The sequence below is a fragment of the Anabas testudineus genome, chromosome 12, assembly GCF_900324465.2.
Source record: "Anabas testudineus chromosome 12, fAnaTes1.2, whole genome shotgun sequence".
In the NCBI taxonomy this organism is placed as follows: Eukaryota; Metazoa; Chordata; class Actinopteri; order Anabantiformes; family Anabantidae; genus Anabas; species Anabas testudineus.
In genome coordinates, this window is record NC_046621.1 from 18,588,450 (window position 1) to 18,612,176 (window position 23,727).

At 40.1% G+C, this 23,727-nt stretch overlaps 1 protein-coding gene across 3 annotated transcripts in view; it reads right to left on the reverse strand.

Annotated features, from left to right (window-relative positions):
* The window catches only part of dicer1 (dicer 1, ribonuclease type III), a 35,344-nt gene extending 12,971 nt beyond the window's left edge, over positions 1-22,373 (reverse strand). The window contains exons 1-23 of one of the 3 annotated variants that reach the window (XM_026355725.1): positions 22,244-22,373; positions 16,751-16,798; positions 15,580-15,682; positions 14,892-15,092; positions 14,554-14,716; positions 14,266-14,396; positions 13,952-14,086; positions 13,707-13,867; positions 12,626-12,794; positions 11,085-11,557; positions 10,326-10,458; positions 7,215-7,457; positions 6,918-7,072; positions 6,683-6,815; positions 6,517-6,592; positions 6,282-6,421; positions 4,905-5,084; positions 4,554-4,767; positions 4,280-4,433; positions 3,941-4,123; positions 3,214-3,319; positions 2,272-2,447; positions 486-1,239 (exon numbers count right to left, since the gene is read on the reverse strand). In XM_026355725.1, coding sequence (XP_026211510.1) covers positions 486-1,239; positions 2,272-2,447; positions 3,214-3,319; positions 3,941-4,123; positions 4,280-4,433; positions 4,554-4,767; positions 4,905-5,084; positions 6,282-6,421; positions 6,517-6,592; positions 6,683-6,815; positions 6,918-7,072; positions 7,215-7,457; positions 10,326-10,458; positions 11,085-11,557; positions 12,626-12,794; positions 13,707-13,867; positions 13,952-14,086; positions 14,266-14,396; positions 14,554-14,716; positions 14,892-15,005 — 3,993 coding nt within the window. In that variant the 5' untranslated portion in view covers positions 15,006-15,092; positions 15,580-15,682; positions 16,751-16,798; positions 22,244-22,373. The remainder of the gene's footprint in view (positions 1-485; positions 1,240-2,271; positions 2,448-3,213; positions 3,320-3,940; positions 4,124-4,279; positions 4,434-4,553; positions 4,768-4,904; positions 5,085-6,281; positions 6,422-6,516; positions 6,593-6,682; positions 6,816-6,917; positions 7,073-7,214; positions 7,458-10,325; positions 10,459-11,084; positions 11,558-12,625; positions 12,795-13,706; positions 13,868-13,951; positions 14,087-14,265; positions 14,397-14,553; positions 14,717-14,891; positions 15,093-15,579; positions 15,683-16,750; positions 16,799-22,243) is intronic. The other 2 variants (XM_026355727.1, XM_026355726.1) reach the window with 2 other exon arrangements.
* Positions 22,374-23,727: the final 1,354 nt, after the last annotated feature.

Genomic DNA, 23,727 nt, shown 5'->3' on the forward strand with positions numbered 1-23,727 from the left:
ATGCTTGAAATGATGTCATCTTGCTAATTTTACCAAAGGCTGTTGGACAACAGTATTTCTAAGTGTGTTTGTTTTTAAGGAAAAACCAAACACATGTACTAAATATGTAAAATCATAGACAATAAAGGAATTATAAACTAATACAGTATAAATGCTAAACAATATTTTCCTTTGTTGAATAAGAATATAGTTTCTTCTGTACAGTTATACAGTCCATCTCTGTTTTTGATCTGAGGAAATTATCATTCCCAAGAAACAGATCTAAATGATACTTTTCCTTGACTAAATTGGATTGCTATTTACTCCAACCAACCAAGAGTCTATGAGGATTCAGGAAATACCTAAACAATTTGGGCCAGTGTTATAAAAATGACTAGTTAGAAGTGGTTGTCATGTATTGCTCTCGGGGTACCCAGAGAGTTGGCACTGTGTCTCAAACATATGTAAAACATGAAAGGCATAAGCTAGGGCTAGACCTTCCTCACCTTTTTGCTGCGCATGTAGCTGAGTCGTCCCTCGTGAGCATCAGGGTAGGTACAGAACAGGTATGTGGTGATGGCATGCTTGAGGAAAGAGTCACCGAGCATCTCCAGCCGCTCCAGGTTGAAGCCGTCGCTGGCGTTGGATAGGGTCAAGGCCTGTAGGATGAGGCCTGGATTGGGCCCCAGGTTTTTTGGGGAGTCTCCTGCTTGGGCTCTGTGCTGGGGATCAGGAGCAAGTTCAGGAGAAGGTGCTGTGGGAGCACTGGGACCCATGACTGAGGTAGCTTTACTTGTGTGGTCTGAGGTCCCCCCTGGCATACATTCATCACGAAGCTGTGGAGAACTGTAGCTGGGCTTCTTCAAGCTGTGAGAGGGCTGCACAGGAACTGAGGTAGTGGTTTGTATTGATTCTGGGCTCTGCAACCCAGTTAAGCTGGGCTGAGAGAGTTGGCAATTGTCATGTTGGTGAAGGTGCTCGTTGTGGTGGTCTTTGTCATCGTCACAGTCCGCAACGACGGCAGTGCCATTAGTTAGGTTCCTGGTGCAGGTGAAGTCTCCAGGCTCAAGGGCCAGGAGGGGCCCCTGCTCAGGCAGGGAAGAGTGGTCACTACTGGGTTGTGTTAAAGAGCTGGGGTCGGGGGTTCCTGTGTCTTGTTGATTACAGTGACCTTCACCGTGCTCGCTGCAGGACTCAGAACAAGAGATGAATGTTTTGCTGTCTATAGATCTCTTCCAGCCAAAGTCCAGGTTTGGATACCTGCAACGTACAATGCAACCATTGTTACATGAAAATTGTGGGAAACTGTTTAGTTTAAGTCTATACAAAAGTGAATGTGAAATCACATACAATCTGTCGATACCATGTCCATTTTTTTCCACTTAGACATCATAGAGAAAAAACAAACTTACAACTGCAGACCTTCTCAGAGAATCAACACATTAAGTATTTAGGTTGTTTCACTGGTATTAAAGCAATCCAGTGATAGCTGCCTCTAAGTCTATGTGTACATTGTGTACATTGCTGTTAATAGCTAATTTAGCAAATAAAATTGGCATGACATAATGTTGTCAGGATGGGAAAACTAGGATATTACTATTCACTTAAAGTATTAACACACAAGGTGATTAGCTTAAGAGCTAAACCTGCAGTCAGAACAGTCAAAATGAGTGTCCCACAAACTGCTATGGCTCACTTCTCTAATTGTATATTATTATTACAATATTGATCTACTCTGTAATTTTGTACTATTTTTTAGTCTTATTCTAGATTAGTACTTTTGTTTTTAAGTTTTAATGGCAGTTTGATTTTGCTGTGACAAATGAATTTCCCCTTCAGGGGGATGAATAAAGTGTTATCTTGTTTTCCTGTGTAAAGCCCCTATATAAGGCTCTGAATTAAGATTATGGTGTAGCTACTAACGCTGGTTCATTTGTAGCCATTCAGCCAACAGTTTGTTGACTGGGTCTGTAGTTCATTTCATCTCACCTTAGTGGGAGACAACATCCATGTGACAAAATCCTGATGTCTCCAACTCTGATTAAAGGCTAACTGCTGGTCGTAATTATATTTTCACACTCTTATTTACACTGCTGAAGCTCACCTCTGCAGGTGAGGGATAATTTTTCATTAACTGGATCAAACATTAACTGGATGCGTAATCTGAGCCCTATAGAACCTGCATGGACTGCATGTAGCATGATAGGAGTCCCCAACAGAGTCCCAACATAGTGCACTCTATGGAACTGAAATTAACTCCTACATATGTTGTGTAGTGTATGTAGCAGGGACCTGAAGTCAGGCGGGAGGGTCTGGACTCCCACTCCAGCTTCACTGGCTGTCTGAGATCGGAGCTCTTCCGCGGTCAGGAGGCAGTGGAGGCGGTATAGGATGCTGGGCAGACACACTGCTTTCCTCCACAGGGAGGCAGGGATGGGGTGGATGGCACAAAGCTCTGGCACCAGGATCTGACAAACAACATTTCAGTATGACTGATACTGCTCTGCAGCAATAAAGGAGGAGTGGCACCAACTCATACAGTCTCTGGAGTGAAGCTCACAAACGTCTGAATATTCTCTAGTACAGCATTAATTGCTACTCTAGTATTTAACAATGTGGTGTAGAGCTATTTTAGCAAACACACAAACGACTAATCATGACAAGCTTTTATTGAAATGGAATAAAGGATCTAATTTATAAGCTAAATTAATCTATTTTCATACCAGGAATTAGAGAGGAAACAGCAACACATCCATAAAAAGTCATATTTAGATAACATTAACATTGTTTTAGTTTGCGTTTACAGGAATAGGAGCAGTGTTAGAGTACACTGTGAATGATCCAAGTTTCACAAAGGAGAAGGAATATCAAAGTTATGTGATGCTTCAAGCTCTCAAGCTCAGCTAATTCATGATAGTGGACTGTAATTTAGTGAACTAAATGAAGTAAAACCAACATCTGAAATGTTGTCTGTGAAAAAGAGAGCCCTACAGCTACAGCAACAAATGAGAGCAAGAGAGTTAACTGTGTGGTCATTTTCTACAATGTGGACAATACAGTTTTTATTCTTACAAAGTGGTCACCAGACTCTGATCCAGGACCAAACCCAAAAAGGCGTCGATCTGGGATTCAAAATATTTTAAACTGTCCTATCATGCATTCAGTCCCAGATAAACAGATTCACAAACAGTGACAAGAAAAAAAACATAAAAACAGTGCTGATTACAAAGTTACCTGTTTGTTCTGCAGACTCTCCCACTTGGCCTTCCTCTTCTCAGCGCTGCTGAGGGGCAAGGCTTTGCCTTTCTGGTTCAGGTGCCGAGGAGTCAACAGATTCAGTCTGAACACAAGGAAACAGCAGTCTCTACTTGATCCCTGTCCAAAAGACTCACATAGAAATCTAAGAAGCTTTAACACACACTCTTTAAATTTGGTTGTAGCAAATTAGACTAATGCTGCATGTGTGTAGAGGCACAGACGTGTCATGAAAATAGTACAGAGGAACCTACAGGAACACAGTGGGTTGAGAGAGAACAGTATTTCTGTTTTCTCTGTTTGATCATGAGAAAGTGGTTTAAAAAAAGTTGAAGTCACACACAGCCATGGTGACGTATTGTAAACCCCAGGTCTATGAGTATAGGTGTAGTGGCATTGGAAGCTACGCTGCTTGTTTCAGCTGTGTTTACTTGATAAAGTCCTATATTTTCTGTAGAAATACATGTTTTCTGTGAAGCACTTTATATGCATAAACACAGCTAGGAGAGCAAGGACTCTCAAGTATTCTTAAGAACTCAACACTCAGCTCCCTATAGACAGCATAAATAATAGTAAGATCATTTCTTCCTGACTTTCTTCATTTTCAACTTGGAGACTTTCAGACCCTCGCAGCTCTGACTGAAGCATCAACAGACAAAGTGGATAGCAAATCTATTTAACCATCTCAATCTGTTGAGCTTCCTACCTGGAGGAGGTGTGGTCTACATCCAGGAGTGGCTGGTTCAGGTTGGACAGGTCCAGGTTGTACTTGGTTTTGTAGTACTCAGCAAATGTCTCGTATTCTGGTGAAGGAAACTTGCTGAGAGGCGTCAGGTCTGTGTACACATCAGCAACGTAGAAGCGGTGAGGCTGGTCAAAGTTGCGATACCTAGGAAAAGAACAGTTCAAATGATTATGATGTCTGAGTTGGTTTTATTTGTCAGTTGGCTCCTTATCCATGTGGAAAGTAAAACAGAGCTCACAGCATCTTATAGAAAGCTCTCAGTAAATGTAACTCTAGTTTTGTATTGTGGTGAAGTGGTACCTTGGAATGATGACAGCATCCTGGTAATCCTCCAGCTTGAAGGTGAAGGGGTTCTGCTTGGTGTACTGAGTGGTAGGAATGCCAGTGCGGGCCTCAGAGTTCTCGATGTCCTCCATGAATTTAAAGTCCACATCTAGCGTGTTGGAGTCACCAACTTAATAAAGCGATGATCCATAACAGAGAGTGACATGGTAGGAATCAAACCAGTGATGGACAGACAGTGAAAATCTTTATCACACACATTGAAATCTACTGATCGCACGCCGCTACTCACCAACATTCAGAGGTAGAACGCAATAAGCTGAGTCAGCAAGCATAGGCTTGAACTCCAGTGCAGGTTTCTCCAGACGGAGGATGTGGGAGAAGATGTACTGGTGCAGGCGGGTGATGAGCTCCAGCTGGGCAGAGGGGAGAGTAAATCCGGATTTCTGCAGCTCAATGGAGATTGTCACCTCACCAGAGCGAGTGTACACTGGGAAATGGGGGATCTGGATGGAAAGAAAACATCAGTTGCCATCCAAAGTGCTGGAGATAATAAATACAAGCACAGTATGTAAACTGAAGTAAAAATGATTAGTCATCTCTCAGAGAAGAGAGGAGAGGTTTAACCAACCAACCAACATACTCGAGGTATGGGTTTGGCAGTCAGGATGCCGAAGCACCTGGTGGTGTCCTCCGGTGGGTAGAGCTTTCTTCTGCGGAAGTTAAGTTCATCAGGGAGGGGGGTGGTGAGGACCATCCCAATCACATATAGGTAGTAAGTCTGCTCCGGTACAGCATAACTGTCCCGCAGACACTCTGGTATCTGGAGAGGACAGAAGTTAATTCTACATTAGTATTCACAACATTCTCAACATTTTCTATACTGGGTTTCTACAGCATAGTCACTAATTCAGCTCATATTACTGAAAATATAAGTTATTACCTATTACTGATCAATAACTGTCAAAAAGACTGTACCTGGCAATATACAGTATGTATTGATAATAATAGCAGTGACAGCTCACTCACAGTCACACTGACTAAACTAACAATAAACATAGTTTCATGTGTTCTGACAGCACAAGCTTCACTGTAGTGGCTTCAATAGGCCAGATTCTGAGGTCATTCAGTTATTGAGGTGTACAGCTGCCATTCACTCAACTCATCAATGTTTGTAACCGTCAAAAAATGTCATGTGATTATCTTGATTATCCAGACACAGATATGTGGTGTTTCTTACTTAAGGTAAAGCTACAAAAAGTACAGACTAAAGATGTGCAAGGTCGATCTGGACAACTGGAAGGCTTAATTTAAAAGACTGTATTACCCGGATTGAAAAGTCTTGGCCACCGTAACTTCACTACTTCTCTATTATTTGAAACTTTACATTTGCAGACATCCCGGAGGCAGATCATGAGGACAGTGTGTGGAAGCTCTCACTCTGAAGATTTATGTTTTAGTGAACTAAATTAAGCTGATTTAATTTAAGAACACAGATTCTCAGTGCAATTATGAGACAATATTGGCTAATGTATCCAATATCCTGCAGGTTCCATTTTAATCTCACTAAATGATGACAATAATTCAGTCGATATCCAATAAATATCTCGACATATGTCAAATCACTATTTCTAGTTGTTAGTTTAAAGCTTACCTTTTACTCCTAAGTGAAATGTGAAGCTGCTTAAATCCGTCATTTTTGACCAAGTTTACCAGCAAGTCTAAAGTAGTCTATAACACACGTTATATCTCTGTGTCTTTTCTTTTTGATCACACTAGTTGTGTAATGGGAACCACCAGCACTTGCTAAGGTCTTGGTAGTAAAAAGATTAATAGTGTTAACTCTTTGTAGAAACATGCCTTTAATCAGCAAGAATGTACTACGACTCTACTTTTCAACACCCTCTTCGTCTTTTGAGCCTATTACTCATTATTATTGGCTTTTAATGTTGTCTGGATAAACAGTTGATTCTATCAAAGTTATGTTAACCCTGCCTAAATGTTCTAGCTTTTAGCTTACGGCTTTAGGGTAGCACTGCCTCCTCTTGGTAGAACCAGGTCGTCCTGGGACACTGGTCTCCTCCTCATCATGAAGGTCCAGCTCCTCCTCATACTTTACTGTCTCTTTCCCCACAGGCATTAGGTGGTCATCCAGCTCACCTGTCGAGGAAAGAAGCCAGTTAAATATGCTAAAAAAAAAAGATACAATCAACATAAATAAACATGGGGCTGCAAAATCTCCATATTGGCTTTACCTATTTTGTGGAGTTTCTCACAGCATACTAGTGCAACTGCTTTTTCTGCCAGTCTAGCGCAGTTCATTACAGGTCCCTATAAAGACAGTGAGATGTCCTTAGAAACAAGGAACATCAAGGGCATTGCTATTACTAGAATTCTTATTATATACAAGTTCTTCCTCACCTTAACAGGAACTCGCAGAGGAGAGTTAATTGGTAAGTAGAGTGTGGACTGGAAGCGTCCCATCTGTATCTCCACAGTTTTACATTTAGGTGCTAAGTGGGTGAACGGGTCACTGGGCAGCCGAGCACAATACCTGACAAAGAGTAAAAAAACACAAAGAAATTTTATTGTAAAATCAGATTAAGGCTTTGGTCATGTTATTTTCTTTCTTTTGAAGACAGAATTACCACCAGACCTGTTGATATGTCCAATGGCTGTGTTGATGGTGACCCGGGGACCTCCATCCTCAGATCGAAGCACATAGGGTGGAAGGATGTTGTCGTCGTCCAGCACTTGCTCCACTTCAAATTCACTCACCTCCACTGACTTGGAACACTTGTTCCTCAATATCTGCCCAAGCATGAAATCATGATCACCACTTCATTCTGCTTCACTTTACACCATCACACCATTTCTACTACCATGCCTACCTGGCTGGGTAGGATCAGACACTAACTTACTAACAAGTGACTGTTTCTTAGAGAAAGGTTACCTTCTCTATGGCCTTATAAGTAGTGAGATCTTCCTCAAAGGCTTTAGTTCTTTCACTGTCAGCCAGCATGATGTAGTTAGAGACAGGTGCCCGAGCCCTGCCTTTGGACTGGACATAGGACCTGTACTCTGTCGGTAGGTCAAACCGCACCACCAAGTTACACTTTGGAATATCCACGCCTTCCTCCACGATGCTGGTGGCGATCAGCAGGTTGGTTTCATGAGCGCGGAATTTCCGGAGAACCTGTGAGAGAATAAGCATATGCAGGGAATGGTGCTTGGTTAACACGTGCAAAAAATGGTAAGCAAAAAAAAAAAAGACAACACTCCATCATTATCTGGAACATGTCATAAGTGTTAATGTGATGTGGATGAAAGTTCAGAATTTCAGCTTTTAATTTCTGGCATTGACATCCAAATAAATTAAACAACAGAACACTGCACCATGTGGACAGGATGACCCACATGTTAATTGAGCAAAAGCATAGCAACTGATACTTTTATTATATTCTAACATTTGGATATATATGTTCTGTTTGCATCATTTTAACTGTATCAAGCCTGTGACTCACTCTCTATGCTACTCGTACACCAGTTGTTTCCTTTTTTTTTTTCTGGACCTTTCAAGTTGATCTAGTGGCGATCTTCAATATTTGTGCAAGGTATCTGCCTAATTATTCCCCTTTCATCAGATTCACAGTGGTTAGCTCTTCTCCCATAGAAAGCTATATTGTCATTATGTTGATTAGGCAGACAAAAAAATGCGGTTATTGGCAGTAAAGCCCAAGGCTAATATCAAGAGTAGTTGTTTATTGTTTAACAATCAATATCACAGCACCCACCTGAGTAGGAAGACAAACCTCATTCACATATTACGATAATTGTTCTCACTTACAAATGTGGGTGTTCTGATATAGAACGTGTGTTTAATATATCTATATGTATTTATATGTAAAAATCAGAAAATCATCTTCCTTCTCCATTCAGTTGTTCCCTTTCAGGGGTCATCACTGCAAAATAATCTGCCTTAATTCAACTCTACTCTCTGCATCCACTTCTCTCACACCAACTAACTTCATGTCCTCTCTCACTACATCCATAAATCTCTTTGGTCTTCCTCTGCCCCTCTTGCCTGGCGGCTTCAACCTTAGCTTTTTTTTACCCAATATTTTCACCATCTCTCCTCTGAACATGTCCAAACCACCTCTATTTGGCCTCTCTTACTTTATCACTAAAACATCTGACATGGGCTCCTCCCTGATCTCGCCACAGATTGCAATGTCATATGCCAACATCATAGTTCATTGAGTTTACCTGTCTAACCTCCAGAGCAAACAACAAGGGGCTCAGAGCTGGGGCTCTACATCCTTGATGCAGACCCACCTCCACCTTGAACTCCACTCCAGACTTCATACAATGCACAGCTCCTCACATTGCAACCTGTCATACGTTTTCTTTAGGAAGCCAATGCAACTCCATTTGCACTTCTCTGTACTTTTCCATTAGCATCCTCAGAGCAAAACTGTATCTTTTTTACTCTTTCTAGTCATGAAACCATATTGTAGCTAATCTCTGCCCTTAGGCTAGCTTCCACTATTCTTTCCCACAACTTCACTGTATGGCTCATCAAGTTTATTAAAACAAACAAGTCAGAAACTCTACTGCCACCTCTCCTAAACACTTCCATACCTCCACAGTTTTGCTATCTGGACCAACTGCTTTTCCACTCTTCCTCCTCACTTCACTCTTGCTTATATTTGCTAGTTCCCGCTCCACAACAGTCACCTCTTCTACTCCTTGTTTTCTTTCATTTTCCCCATTCATCAACTGCAAAGAACTCTTTCCATCTTCCCATCACACCTGGCAGTCCTCTCGGTGTCCCACTTCTTCGTAGCTAACCTTTTTCTCTTTATACACATATAGCCTTCCTTATTCTACCACCAAGTCTCCTCGTCCACTTTCCACTTCCCTGATGACACAGCAAGTACCCACCTACCAGTCTCCCTGATCACATTACCTGTAGTTGTCCAATCATCTGAAAACACCTCCTGACTACCCAGAGTGGTCGGGAGCTGACTTCTCCCTGAAAAAACTACACACCATTCTTCCCTTTTCAACTTCCACCACTTCGTCCTCCAGTCAGCCTTAGTCCTCTTCATCTTCCTCATCACCATAGTCCTTTTCCACCCCACCATCCTGTGTTGTCTGGCTACACAGTCCTCTACCAATACTTTGCAGTACCTGACCTCTCTTACATTATTTCGGCACACGATGAAGTCCAGCTGAGTGCTTCTCCCTCTGCTTTTATATGTCACCCTATGTCCCTGCCTCTACTGGAAGAAAGAAGTTAATACAGCCATTTCCATTGTTTTTGTCAAGTCTACCACCATCTGTCCTTCTGCATCCCTGTCCTGAAAACCAAACCTATCATAATCTCATTACTTTAGTTCCAATATGTCCACTAAAATCTTCACTTATGACCACCTCTAGGTGGGTTATCATCTAACTCTAAAGATTTTCTTACTGTCAACTCACATCCAGCCTTTAAGGCATAACCAGTAACAATATAGAACATCACTCTTTCAATTTCTAGCTTCAGAGTCATCACCCTATCTGATACTCTTTTCACCCCCAGAACATTTCTCTTTTAGAATAACTCTTACTCCATTTTCTCTTCCCATCCACACCACGGTAAGACAACTTGAAGCCTGATCCTAAGCTTTTAGCCTTGCCATCTTTCCATCTCTTCTCCTGGACACACAGTATGTAAACACACTCTCTAGGCTTCCCCGTCAGCGTACCAACATTCAACGTCCCTACTGTTAGTCCCACACTCTTGCCTCTCTCTTCTCTCTCTGCCTGTCAACAGATTCAGTGGCTGTCGTTGTTAATCAGGGCCGTGATCAATCCAGTGATCGATGAGCTGCCTTGGTGTTGCATTTCAAATACCAGAAAATAGAAGCTGAAATTCTGAATATCTTTCATATTCACCTTTTAATCTTGAACTCAAATGTTTTCAGTCTAGAACAAACACAAATTAAGTGCCCATGTCATTCCAAAAGCTTTGGGTGAGTATAATCATTGTAACGTAACTTTCATATTTTCTGTGTACCTCCTCTTGTTTCCTGAACTCCACCTCCATCTGCTTGTTCCGGGGTTGGTTCTTTCCGATGCTGTGGCCAGTGATGAAATTGCTGCTGATATAAGCTAGTTCTGGGTCCTGCTTCCCTGCTTCTTTGATAAGGCTGAGGAAAAAAAGATAGTGTGTTAATGATAACATCAGACACATGATGTGTTGCTGTGGTGGACTAACTCTAGAAATACAGTCATTATTCCCAGTCATTATTTATGTAAAATTCTACAAATACAAACTTCAGATGTCACGTTGGAAAGTTAAATCTACCATTGTTAGCTGTTCATCTTCACAGCAACAAATGTATGAAGACTTTAATGAAACCCCTCATGACTCACCTCAGAGGTTAATCAATAAATTATGAAAAATTTTCCATGTCCAAAGTAAACCAGTTCAGTTAAAATAGCTGAGGCACACATCTTGGCCTCTCTGTTCACCCAACCCTGAGCAATTCTGACATATTAGCAGATTATTAGCATATTAGCTCCAGTAGCAACAGTGCTGCTGTTGTGTCTCAGACAGATATTCCAGAAGATCTAACAGCAGATGATACTGGACAGCCTTTACCAGCACTGTTACAGGTGTTTTCTTAAAACTGACTTTTTTCCTAATGGTATATTTAGTTTTTGTTAAATTCTTTTTACCGCCTCATTTATTTAGATCATGAAAGGTACACTGGACAAATTATGGTTACAGCTCTCACACCACATAACAACAGCAATAAAGGCGTCAGCCTACCGATTGAGGACAACAGCTGTGTAACGCCTCTCCACAAAGATGATCCCACACAGGATGTTGGTGAACGGTGAGGGAAAGTTGGCTTCAGGCCTTTCTTTGGCCTCCACCTCCTCATCTTCATCTTCATCCTCTGAGTCGCTCCAGGAAACATAGTTGTCCTGGTTACGGTTGTTGTACCACTCCACGCTTTCAAATTGCTGCCGCTCGAAGGGCTTGTATTCGTGCAGGATCTCAAGCAGGCGGAGAACCTTTGGTGTGACAAACTTAAGGTCCAGTGAGGCAGGGGAGAAGTGCTCCTCACAGAGCGCGTGCACTTTGCGCAATATGGTGTCAGTAAAGAGAAGGAACTTGCGGTTCAGCTCCTCCTGTTCATGTTTGATGTACTTTTGGAGTTCCCGCACCATGATGCCTGCGGCCTTATCTGCACACCAGGGTCCCAGCACCTGCAGCACAGCTTGGCAGTCACTCAGGACCTGGAGATCACACAGACAATGTGAACAAAAATCTGAGTTTTAGCATTAAGCAGTAAGACACAGAGTTAATATAAACTGTAGGCCAGGCCTATATGTTTTAAGTGATGTATAAAGTCACATGTCCCTAACTTTAATCAACTTTATTCATTAGTAGTATATTAACTGATTTGCCCATATACTAACTTCCAGACCTGTAAACATGTAAGAATTATCATGGCATGACCTAAAAAGAAAGATGTTCAGTTCCCATGTTATCATATCAGATAACTTAACCTCAGTGACTGAGAATCTTCATAGACTACTTTATTCAACTCAACTCAGAACTTTGATTAACCCAATGAAAACTTTACAAAAGTTTTACATTATTCTAAGTCATCTCAGACTAACTTCCTGTTGTTTTCTGTTCACTATTTACAACATGATTGTGCTGAACTTACTGTGACCTCCTTCTCTCTGATGTGTGTTAGATGAACTACTAGACTAAAACTTTTAGTTTTTTTTTTTTTACTTTGATATTCACATAAAGCGAGTCAGTAACAGTCTCTGCTGCTTTTCTGTGTTTAATGATGTTAAAAAAGCAGCAGAACCAAACTCACTGTAGTGATCTGTGGGGGAGGAAAAAAGAGGGAGAGATCACAACCCCACAAAACCACAGTGGGGCCACGCAACCAAAATAGTTCCACACATTTAATGCACTGTTTCTTTTTAACAATAAAGTTTTCATAGTGTCATGTTTAAGTCAGGGGCCATTGTACCAGAGTAGCTTGCCAAATTGAAGCTACCTCTGCTGATGGCTCTGCTCTCGCTTACAGGTAACATAAGCATAGTGTAAATTGCAGCCTTTGCAGTTAGAAAATCTAATTTTATCATAATGCAAGTAATCATTCAGCCCTAGTGTATACCAGATCTTACTAAAGAGCAGTACAACCAACAACATACAGCCACAAGAAATGGAAAAATCCACACTGCATTAGTGGTGATTAAACAGGGCTTAGAAATGGTATAAAGCAATCTGTAAATGGTGGGCTGATATCTAAAAATGTGAACAGTATGGTATTGTCCTCTGACCTGTTTGGAGATGAATGTGGGATCACGGTCCTCTCTGGCAACACATATATTGCAGTCATTCAGAAAGTGGAGAGCTTCATCCAGCTCTGCCTGCAGACGGAAGGAGAGACCACTCTTATCTATGTACGGGCCGCAGTCCAACACCACTTCTCTTGGCTGAGAAGCGTATCTGAAACAGGTGGACATACATACATAGATTAGAGTTCAGCATACACATACAGTGGCAAGAAAAATTCCTTTTGGAATTTCATGGTTTTCTGCATTTATTTGTCATAAAATGTGATCTGATCTCATCTAAGTTAAGAGTAATAACAAATATAATGTGTTTGAAATAATAATACACAATAAATTCTGACCTTTCATGTCTTTATTGAGAACAACGATAAAAACCTCACAGTGCGAGTGGAAAAAGTATGTCAACCCTTGAATTAATGTTTGCTCTGCACAAGAAGAATTCGCCTATGTAAGTCATACCTCACCAAAAGGAGCTTTCAGAGGACCTACAATCAAGTTGTTAATTTAAAAAAAGCTGGAATGAATTTCCAAGTATATCAAAAATTCTTCAGGATAATGTAAGAATGTCTGTGCATCAGCTGAAACTCTGTAGAAGTTGGGTGATGCAACAGGACAATGACCCAAAACACACATATCCACAGGTAAAAATGGTCATTGGTACTGTAAGTCATGCAGATGTGACTAAATGTGTTGGTCCCCTTACACTTAGTGAAACAGTGCTCCGTTTTAAAATGGTAAATGGTCTGCACTCATATAGAGTTTCATTTCTACCGTGCTGGTACTCAAAGTACTTTTACAGTGCGTCTCATTCACCCATTCGCACACACAAGCACACACGATGGCAGAGGTGCCATGTCACCGGGAGCAACTTTGGGTTCAGTATCTTGCCCAAGGCATGTGACAGTGACAGTGACAGGAAGAGCCAAGAATCAAACCACCAATCCCACTATTGTTAGACAACTCTCTACCTCCTAAGCCACAGCTGTCCTGTAAAAGTGCTTTATTACGCATGCCTGCAGTTATTGTTGTTGCCTACAAACCTATAAAGGTTTACATATTGTTGTACCTGTCCAGGACCACAAGGTCAGTGGCAGTTTCAGCGTTGCTCTGCAGGATTCTCTCTAGATTCTGAATCTTCTCTTGTAGTTCTGACGGATCACACTTTCCATTCAGAATGGAGGCTGTTAGACCCAGGATACGAGGACTGCACAAGCGACCTTCAAACTGCTGCATAGAGAGAGCAGACAGCTAGATTACTCACAGTTCACTGAGATTACATTTTCTAAGTTTCCTTTAAGACTGCCCTCTCACCCTCATTATCTCACAGTACGGGTGGTCTGTGATGGCCAGGTGACAATCATCAAAAACCACCAAGTTGATTTTAGACAACGGTAAGATTTTATTCCTCAGAACGAGCAGAAATATGTGGCAAGTCATGACCAGCACCTGTGAACAAGAAAGTTGGCAATGACAAAAGAGAAGAGAGTGTAGTACACTGTATGAATAAAAAAGGCCAGCAACCTAACTTCATGTCAGCCATAGGGAAACACTGTTACACAGGCCCAACGACAGAATGTGGGACAACCCAGTTCAAACTTCTTCATGCAAATAAGAAAAAGGCACACCTGATTCTTTATTATCTCTCGACTCCACTGTTGGTCTGTCCAAGCTAAGGTTTCCTCCAAATCTGTGTACTCTCCCACCTGGAGGTCAGAGTGAGTCCTGACTGCAGCTGCTTGCTGAACTACAGACAAAGCTGGACAATTTAAATCAGAGATACATTAATACATTAAACTTCTAAGAACAAGTTTTATTATGTCATGCTATGCAACTACATTTGAATTGAAAGGATGAGTTTACAGTTTTACAGTTGACATGTAATGACAATAGCAGCCACTGTGTATATCTTGTACCTGTGTTCATGAGAAATACAGTCCTCCTCGCATTTTCTTGGTAATGTCCACGGATTTGGTGGGAGAGCTCTTTTGTTAGAAGCACTGCAATAAAGGTCTTCCCTGAGCCAGTATTCAAGCAGACGATAGTATTATGTTCAAGAGCTGCTTCAAGAAGTTCTACCTGTAGAGGAAGGTTCAGGTTTACAGACAGTTCACAGAGAAAACAAACACTAGCAGCATCCAGCTCTACCAGCAGGTCTTCACTGCTCATTTTTTCATGCCACATTACCAACACAGCCTGCTTACACAGAACATATACAACATCCATTAAAACATGTGTTTGGACCCCTGCTTGCCTGATATTTCCTAGGTGTATAGATGTTATCATGAATAGCCTCCTGCTGCCATGGCAGACCAAAGAAAGGCCCCATGGGTGAAGTGGCAGGGGTGACAAGCTGTAAGCCTGCCATGTTTCCAAGAGGTGGAGGTGAGGGGGCTGGGCTCCTCCAGTCGTCCACTTTATCTCATTTCATCATCCTCCTTCTTTTAGAAGCTCACTGGCAAGGGAGATGAGGGTGTTATGTTAATGTACAGATACAAAATCACCAAGCTGAAAAACACAGTAACACAGATCTACTAATAACAAAGAACATCTAACACAGGTAAAAACGTAACAACTAAAAGCTGTTTAGGTTTTTTAGAATGTGAATTAACAACTTTAGAACATGACAGAGCCAACTTGCTCGTTGCTTGCAGCTTGTTTAGAACATGACAAAAGCTTATTTAAAAAGTTACATCCGTTTGTTTTGATCCTCTTTAGATGATACTGTACTGCTAAATTCTTGCCAATAAACAGACCTAATTTCTTAATGTTTAGGCTTATTATTTTTGATGTGATGCTGCCTCCTGAGTGTAACACTGTACGCTAATGTGGCCAAAAAATACTGTTGTGTACTATTATCATATTGTCACTTACCATAACCATTCCATTATTACCACAACAATTGTGTAAAATATTGTGATTTTAATACTTTTAATACTCACAGGGAGTGACTGAGAATTTGTGGATAGACAGACACTTAATCTGGGCTTCATGATATAATATCTCTTAATTAAGTCCTGGTGCTCCCCCACAGACCTAAAAAAACTAAAAAGAAAGCATTGCTTTAATCATGCATTTCATACACAGCATAAACATAAAGTATTATATTAGTCGCTGTAATGCATTACTGTTTTAACCATATGTAGAATAGAACATAACAGTTATTAATATCTTTATTGAATAAAATTTTTTGCAGGTGCAGGTGTTAGTATGAGCCTTTTGCTTTTCAGGACAACTAGTTTTGTTTCCCCCCCCCATTCTATTCCATTTTTAAATACACAACTTTTGTGCTTCAGTGCACACAAAGGCCTACATCAAAAAAGGATATCAGTGTGAAACTTTAGCAGTGAAAAGGTCCAGAAAGGGTTTAGACAGACATTCATTAACCTCTGAATATTAGCTCTGTACAGACATGCCCAGCATTATGACAGCTGTCCTTCCAGAAACAAATGTTGATTTCTAGCTGCTACCTACATCAAATAACCAATCTTAGATAGATACATATTTCGCTTGCCTTGCACCTCACTTGTTGTTAATTGCTTTGGATAAAAGCATCTGCAAATGTCTAAATGTAAATTTACAAAGCTGGGACAACTTGCTGCTAGCAACATTTGACTGCTAAATGCAGCAGCTAACACTGACAAAATATTCGAAGCTGCAAGGTGATTTTCTATATCGTCCTCAACTCTAGGCATGCATACATGAAATACTTTAAAAGTATACCTTACATTAGTATAATGTCATAAGAGACATAATTCTTAAATATCATTGTGAGGAAATTAGCTACAAGGTCAGAAAAACTGCAGTTTATCTCAGGGTGTGAGCTGAGATAAAGAGAAGAGACACAGCTGGTCTGTGTCTCTTCTCAGGTGTTTGCTGCAGATCTCTTTAACAATGTAAGTTAAGAACTGGATGTAATAGTATCAGACACAGTTAAAGTATTTAGTCCTCAGCTTCTTTTTTATTAGTAAAAAACACCATTAAAAGTGGTGCCACTAAATCTGGTATGTAGTGTGTAATGACAATGACGATAATATCATAAAAAAGATCTTACACCAGTATCCCTTTAGCACTTTAGATATTACTGTTAATGCTCAAAGTAAAAACTCTTACCTGTGCACTAATAGGAGGTGGCACAAGCTATGACTCAATTCCTCAGCCCTGCAAAATTAAAAGCAGAGAGCAATGCTAAGGTATTTCTGGATGCCATATGCTGATGGAATTGCATGGAGGTGAGAAAAGAAAGATCCATCAGTAGGGTAGAGAAGCGTTTCAACACAGTCTAAAAAACCTAAAATTACCACAAGACAAAATAACTCTACTGTGAAGACTACTAGCAAGCAACACAGCTGTAACCAATCCCAGCAGTCAGCTTGGTGCAGCAAGCGCCTGGCTTTATATTAATGGAGCAACTCACATTTAGCAGTAATTACAAACAAAACACAACTGAACACTAATGTATGGAGCTCCACTGAAGTAGTCAATCAAATCTAACCAGAGTACTTGGTGAACTGTGCCAAGAACATTTTTGGACCCTTCTTTTCAACATTATCTTCATCTTCTGAGTCTTGGGTTGTGTCCTTCTGAATGATGGACATTAACTTTCTCTTATCTCTCTCCTGCTCACGTAATGAGCATTAAGGAAAAAATATAAACATGTTGTCTGTCTCAAGATTCACTTTTGGAGTTACTGGGTAAACTACAGGCTACAGCATTCTGGATCGGCATTCACAGATCTGGAAAGTCAAACATGACTTTTATGCAGTTGGCGGTTTCTAGGGCTGTAACTACTAATCGCTAAGATCAATAATCGATAATGAAATTCGTCATCAACAATTGTTGTTATCAATTAGTTGAGCTGCTCAAATTACAGGAGAGCGTGACTGCAAGATCAAAACAGTTTGTGAAGCAAAAAAATTGTATCCATATCATGTGAAAATTGTATAGTTTAATGAAGTGCAATGATGTAAAATGTTAGTTTGCTAACTTCCGGACAGTCGCACTAGATGTGTTCTGCCGCAACTCGTGAGTGGTGGTTGCACCTCACCTCACTCGCAACATATTAATGGATGAATACTAAAGAATAGCTAAAATTAAAACACTAAATGTAAAAGTAGCAAATAATAGCAGCAGTAAGATATGACATGTTTTAGTAATTGTTGTGGTTTTCAGCAAATATTAATGCATTTGTGCACCAATGCATATTCTTTTTAATCAGGCCTATTAGCTTGCTGCTTCACAACTGTCTGTAATTGTTTTAATAGAAATTGTCAAAACATTGTTCCATTATATCTTATATTGATTTTTTTTAAGCATGGCTGTCAACTTCCCATTTTCAATTATTATTGAAAACAATACAAAATATTGATTTAAACAAATTTTCACCTCGCATACTGTTTTTCTGTTTTTGTTTATTAAAAAGAAACAACTCATGAGTGAGTTTGTACAAAGGAGAAATCCCCCATGCACAACTATCAGCCATTATAACCGATTCCATCCTATGTTGGTAACCGCCATGCGGCCATTGTCAAAGGTAGAAGATGAAGGATTTAAAAGAACGATTAGCATCCCCAACCCAGAGGATGTGGACATGCTGACATTTTTGTATTCCAATTCTAAATTTCACTTTTTAAAAAGTGATGTTTGAACAATGCCAGTTTTCCTGTTCTTCTGCATTTTACCTCTATATCAAAACAGTAACATTTGTTGTTTGTTTATTATTTATAATTTTGATATTTCAACAAATTCCACTGTTTAATATCTTATTGTCTAAGGGTTTTTGTCTTGATTTTATAATGTGAATTTCAGTATAACTCAATGCTTGTTTTGTTTATTTATATTTTGGAAGTTTTGCTGTTCAAAAACTGGACAAACCTTTGTGTTTTATTTATGATTTTAAATGTCAAAATTAAGGATTTTTATAGTTATAATAAGCAAATTATCTGACAAGTCAAATTTGATCTGATTTATTTAAAAAATGTATCTTTCAATTAATCGATTATTAAAAGTAATCGTTAATTGCAGGGCTTCTGGTTACCTCAGAGTTATAGGAGCAATCTTTCCTTAACCCATTCCTATACTGAGTTTTTGTTGCTGTAGTTTTATGTAGGTTAAAGCGTTTATTAGCCTCTTCCACTAACAACTTAAATTCCTGGATTCATTTAGTATTTACGATGGTTATTATCCCTCCGTGACAGACACCAATGTAATACGCAAAATCCTCTATTACTGTTGCCTTCACTGCGCATACAGTTCAGTGCTCACTATTTTTAATCCCTATAAATCTGTGCAATGGGCACATGAACACCGTTAGTAAAAAGAGAATTCAAAAAATTATCTGCACCTTCGCCAAGAGGTAACAGCTGTTTGTATGTTTGATACAGACTTTAAAATCAGCCATCTGTGAATCTCCCTTGATAATAAACAAGCAGAACCATGAATACATTTATTATATGACAATCACACATCACAATAGTGTCCACAATAATCACAATGCAACTTTTTTTTCCACTTATGGTCTTTTTTTTAGAGCCAGGCAGATTATATTATATTGTTTCACTCCAATGCAATGCACTGTGTTAATATATTAACTTGGAGCTTGTGTCAATTAAGGAAAACCACATGGCTGATGACGCCTGAAGCTTTAAACATGACTGTTGCTTCAGAATCCTTTCACTAAATAAGAGTTACAATACAGCTTACTACATGGCTATTCTATACATATTTAAAAATAATAATAATTTGTTTAAAAAACCTACAGTAAGTACAGCAGTACATGGCTGCTGTATGTTTTTCATACCACTAGATGTCCCTGTATGCGTTTCATTTAAAACACAAAAGAAATCCCCATAGCTTTGTAAGGTTTCATCTGGCCCAGTCATTAGGTGCTGAACTAGGGCAGCACTGAGGGGGGAGCTCATCGAAGCTTCAGTAACACCTCTTGGTGCTCTCTAAATTGCAACAAACCCCAGTGTGCAGAAAAATGACCTGTTCCTTTTATTTTTCATAAAATACCACACAGCAGGTGGTGACGACAGGTGTCATCACAGCTTGACGTCCAGAACTGTGTCAAGTGACACCGCTCTCCTATTTCCCAACACCAACAAGCTCAAGCAAGGCATGAGAGAATCCTTTTAGATTTTATAGATCACACAACCCCAACACAACAACTCACAACCGGTAACAACTAACAATGTTAAGTTAACAAACGATCTGGTCTGTTTGAATGGCTCCTTGATTGGAATGAATGGAACCTACTCTTGCTTAGGAGCTGTTCTTTTTAACACTGTGGCCTAATTTCACTCGTTTGCCCCAAATCCAATCCTCTCTTTTTCACTTGAACAGTGAAAAGTAGCCAGTCATAAGAAGAAGTTACTAAGTAACCATGATTTGTCTACTCCTGTAAGTAAACTTGCTTTTGACCCTTCCTCTCTTGCTCAGCATAAGAGCGGTGGTCAAGCACAAGATTCGTCCCCCTGTGTGTACTGTGCATGTATATGTGTGACCCGTGGTCAAAGACACAGAGCTGAAGCTCGATACATGTAAGGCTTGTATTGCAAATCATGGACAGATTAAAGGCAATATAAGAAATTGAGCAATATGTATAAAATTTCTGCTAAACAAAGTCTGCACAAAAGCATTTTTTGAATGAATATTTAAGTTTAAATGGTAGAGGGCTAGAAACTCTGCCTTTAATTATGCCGTAGCCGTGGCATAATCAGTTGTGCTAGCATAAGTGAAAATACAAAACGCATAACATTGCACACTGTTGCAAACTTGGCTTAACTGATGTGGGAGGCTCAACTTGCTCCAAGTCTGAGAGGTTAGAAAGTGGACTGTGATGATGATCCTTGTCCAGTTATACACAAATTATGTCAGAACTCTTGAAAATGTGTGATTTGTGGATCTTTTAAAAAATAATATTAATCAGATTAAATTAATCAGATTTTTATTTATTCCCCTACTTTTACTTTTTAACACATCATCGTTTGATCATGAATTGTGGCTATATGCCAATGAGCATGATGCCAGTGGAACAGGGGTATAACAGTTATTAATCAGTTCAGACCTAAACTCCTGAGCCACACTTTGAGTCAAAACTCAGTGTTGGTTTTGCATGTTTTGGGTTAGGGACTTTCAAAACACTGATGACCTATAGTGTATACTATGCCTGAATGTGGCACACCAGAGCAGCTGCTGACTCCGAACACAATGTTACTTTCTTTTTGTAAAGTTTGCACACAAAGAAAAGTGTAAGGACATGGTGGCGTGTGTCAAATTTTAAGTCCAGAATGGTTGTCCATCTATCGTGGGTTTGGTGGACAACCGACCCACTTCCTTCTACATCCTGAACCACAGCCTCCATGTGCTGTACATTTGACTTGATGTTAGAACAACAGCATTATATGCCAATGGAAGGCAGCAACAAACAGTTGTAACACACCTGTAGTTAAAGTTATGTTTTATGATGATAAGTCATATCTGTCAGCGGACCTCTGACAAACTGTTTGAAAATCATTTTGAAACATACTGTAGTTACCACTAGCTTACTGTATGTCAGTAACAGTTGATTCAAGCAGGTCACACATGCTTAACACAACAATCAGAAAAACAGTAGCCCTGATATTTGATTTCCACTGCATCACATCCTGTCACAGACTGTATGATCCCAGGCCAGTGTATTCATCTCGAATGCTTTCTGTGGTTGCTCAGTCGTTAAGCTATTAACGCGGTTATTAGCACACGTTCAATTTTCATTTTAGACCACATTTTGAACACATGGCATCAGGACCTGTACGACTACTCGAAACCATTAGCTAGGTAGCCGGACGAGTTCAAATTCAAGCAGAGACCATGCTGACTAACGTTAGTTGGCTAGTTAGCTAGTAAGCAGCTCTATTTGTAGCAAACATTCAGCTCGTTAGCCGATTGAACACTAACGAGCAGAAGCATTCCCATTAAATAGTATAATACGGACGTTTAAACTGTCTTTACATTAAAGATAATCTAAACCATCCAAGGTCCTTGGCCTGATACTTGATGTGATGTCAAAGTATGAGTCGTGACGTTAGCCAACACAATCCAACAATTAGCTTAAGGCGCAACTATTTTTGTTATGAAGCGTATGTTACGCTAACTTAGCTGGTGTTCCTTTGTAATGTTAGCGTTATACACATAGTTGAAAGAACGAAGTACACATTGTCACTGACTATTAGCTCGTTGGTAACGTTAGCAATTGGGCAAAGACGCTCAACTGCAATGGGAACCGACAAACCGAGCATGGCTAGCGAATGGTAAATCAAAGGGACCGCGCCTGTCAGAAGTCGGTTATTAGCCTGCCTATCACAATCACCAGAGGCACGTATGTATGAGTGTGCTTGCTCGGCCCTGACTATGTGACTTATTGCGCAAAAGCTCACACATGGCTTCACCCAAAAACTGCAGCGTGTAATAAATACAACGCTACGCCTGAACAGTAACTGCAGCCACCATGCACCATCACCATGTCAGCTAGCTAGCTAGCTTAGCGAGCTAAAAGCTAGCAAGGCCAGCACATCCAAAGCTGTGTTCCACAGAGAAGTCATACACTTCGGTTCATAATCTCACCTGACGTATCGTTTTCAATTTGTCGTCTTGGCTAAAAAGAGTTGAAATCCTGCGTTGAATATCCTCACTGCCATTCACCCTTGCTGTCCCGATTTGGTGGCTACTCGTCCACGGTGGGACCACTTCCTTTCACCTGGGCCTCTGCTACGCCAAATACTTACGTAAACTACGTAACTACTGTTCGTTGTTCTGCACGCCGGTCTTCTCCAGTCTGTTGGTATCTCCAATAACAATACGTGTTCCCCGGCAAACACTGCTGTCTCAAACTGATAAAAGATGATCAGAACCTGATTACACTTAATAAAACACAGGGTACAACTTAAATAAAACACAACTTTACTGAGAACTTTATTACATAGGTTTGATCCAGCATCTGTTCAGTCCTATCATCTACATAGTGTGATATTCACTCCTCCATAAACTATTAAAATATCCACTTCTGGATTTATGTGCTCACGGGATTAATACTAAAAAGCAAATGTGGTTCGTCTACTACTGTTTATTTACATACAACAATAATAAAACGGTAGCCTATATTTTCCTCACCAAACACCCCCGGGGAGGACAAGAGAGGCAACAGTACTTGGATGTGCTTTATTTTCCTCATAAGCCTGTGCAGCCATCTCAAAGATGCTGACTGTGTCCTCCAGATGGCAGCATGACTACACACACACACACACACAAACACACGCAATATGGAATGTTCCTCTTCAGCTATAACAGCCATATCTTGTGCAAATGACTCTTATTTAACATGCTCAACCATTCCACCTTACTTTTACTAAAAAGGTAGGAAGGCAAACTTTGTAGTTAGAAGATCTACTGAAAATAAGTGTTTCAAAAGTTTTCACACACTTTAACCATCACTGGTGCAGCCAATTGGTTTTTGAAGTCACAGTTAGTTCACGTGAGATCAGCCGAGTGCAGTAAATGTGTTTCAAGTGATTGCACAGTAGCAGTACAAATACAGCTGTATCTGGTATCTGGAAGGTGCCAATACTGGTGAGTGAATACTGGCCAAAAATATTAGTGATGAATGTACAGTAGGTACCTACAAGTCTTTCAACTTGTAGGTCAGAGTTAATGAACCAACACCCAAGATTAACACCTGGTTGTTATCTTTATCAAAGTGTTTCATTATTTTCACAAGCTAACTGCGTCACTATGTGTTTGCAGCTGGGCAGGTCATCACTATGTGCAGCTGCTTTCACATACACGTACATAGATATTTATCCCAGTGTCCGAGTACAAATATGAATGAATGCAGCTTTAAGTTAAAATAGTTATTACTGGGGAAACCTACCACTGCATTTCATTTATTTTAAACGCTGTATTTAAATGAATTCCCTGTCAGTAGCCTACTCTAAGAGGTGAAAACAACACAACAAGAGACAAGAGCTTTAACAGATGTCATGTAAAGTGCTTTCGAAAACAATTGGTTTCAATACAAAAGCTAATGTACTTTTACTGGGTCAGTCCTTTCA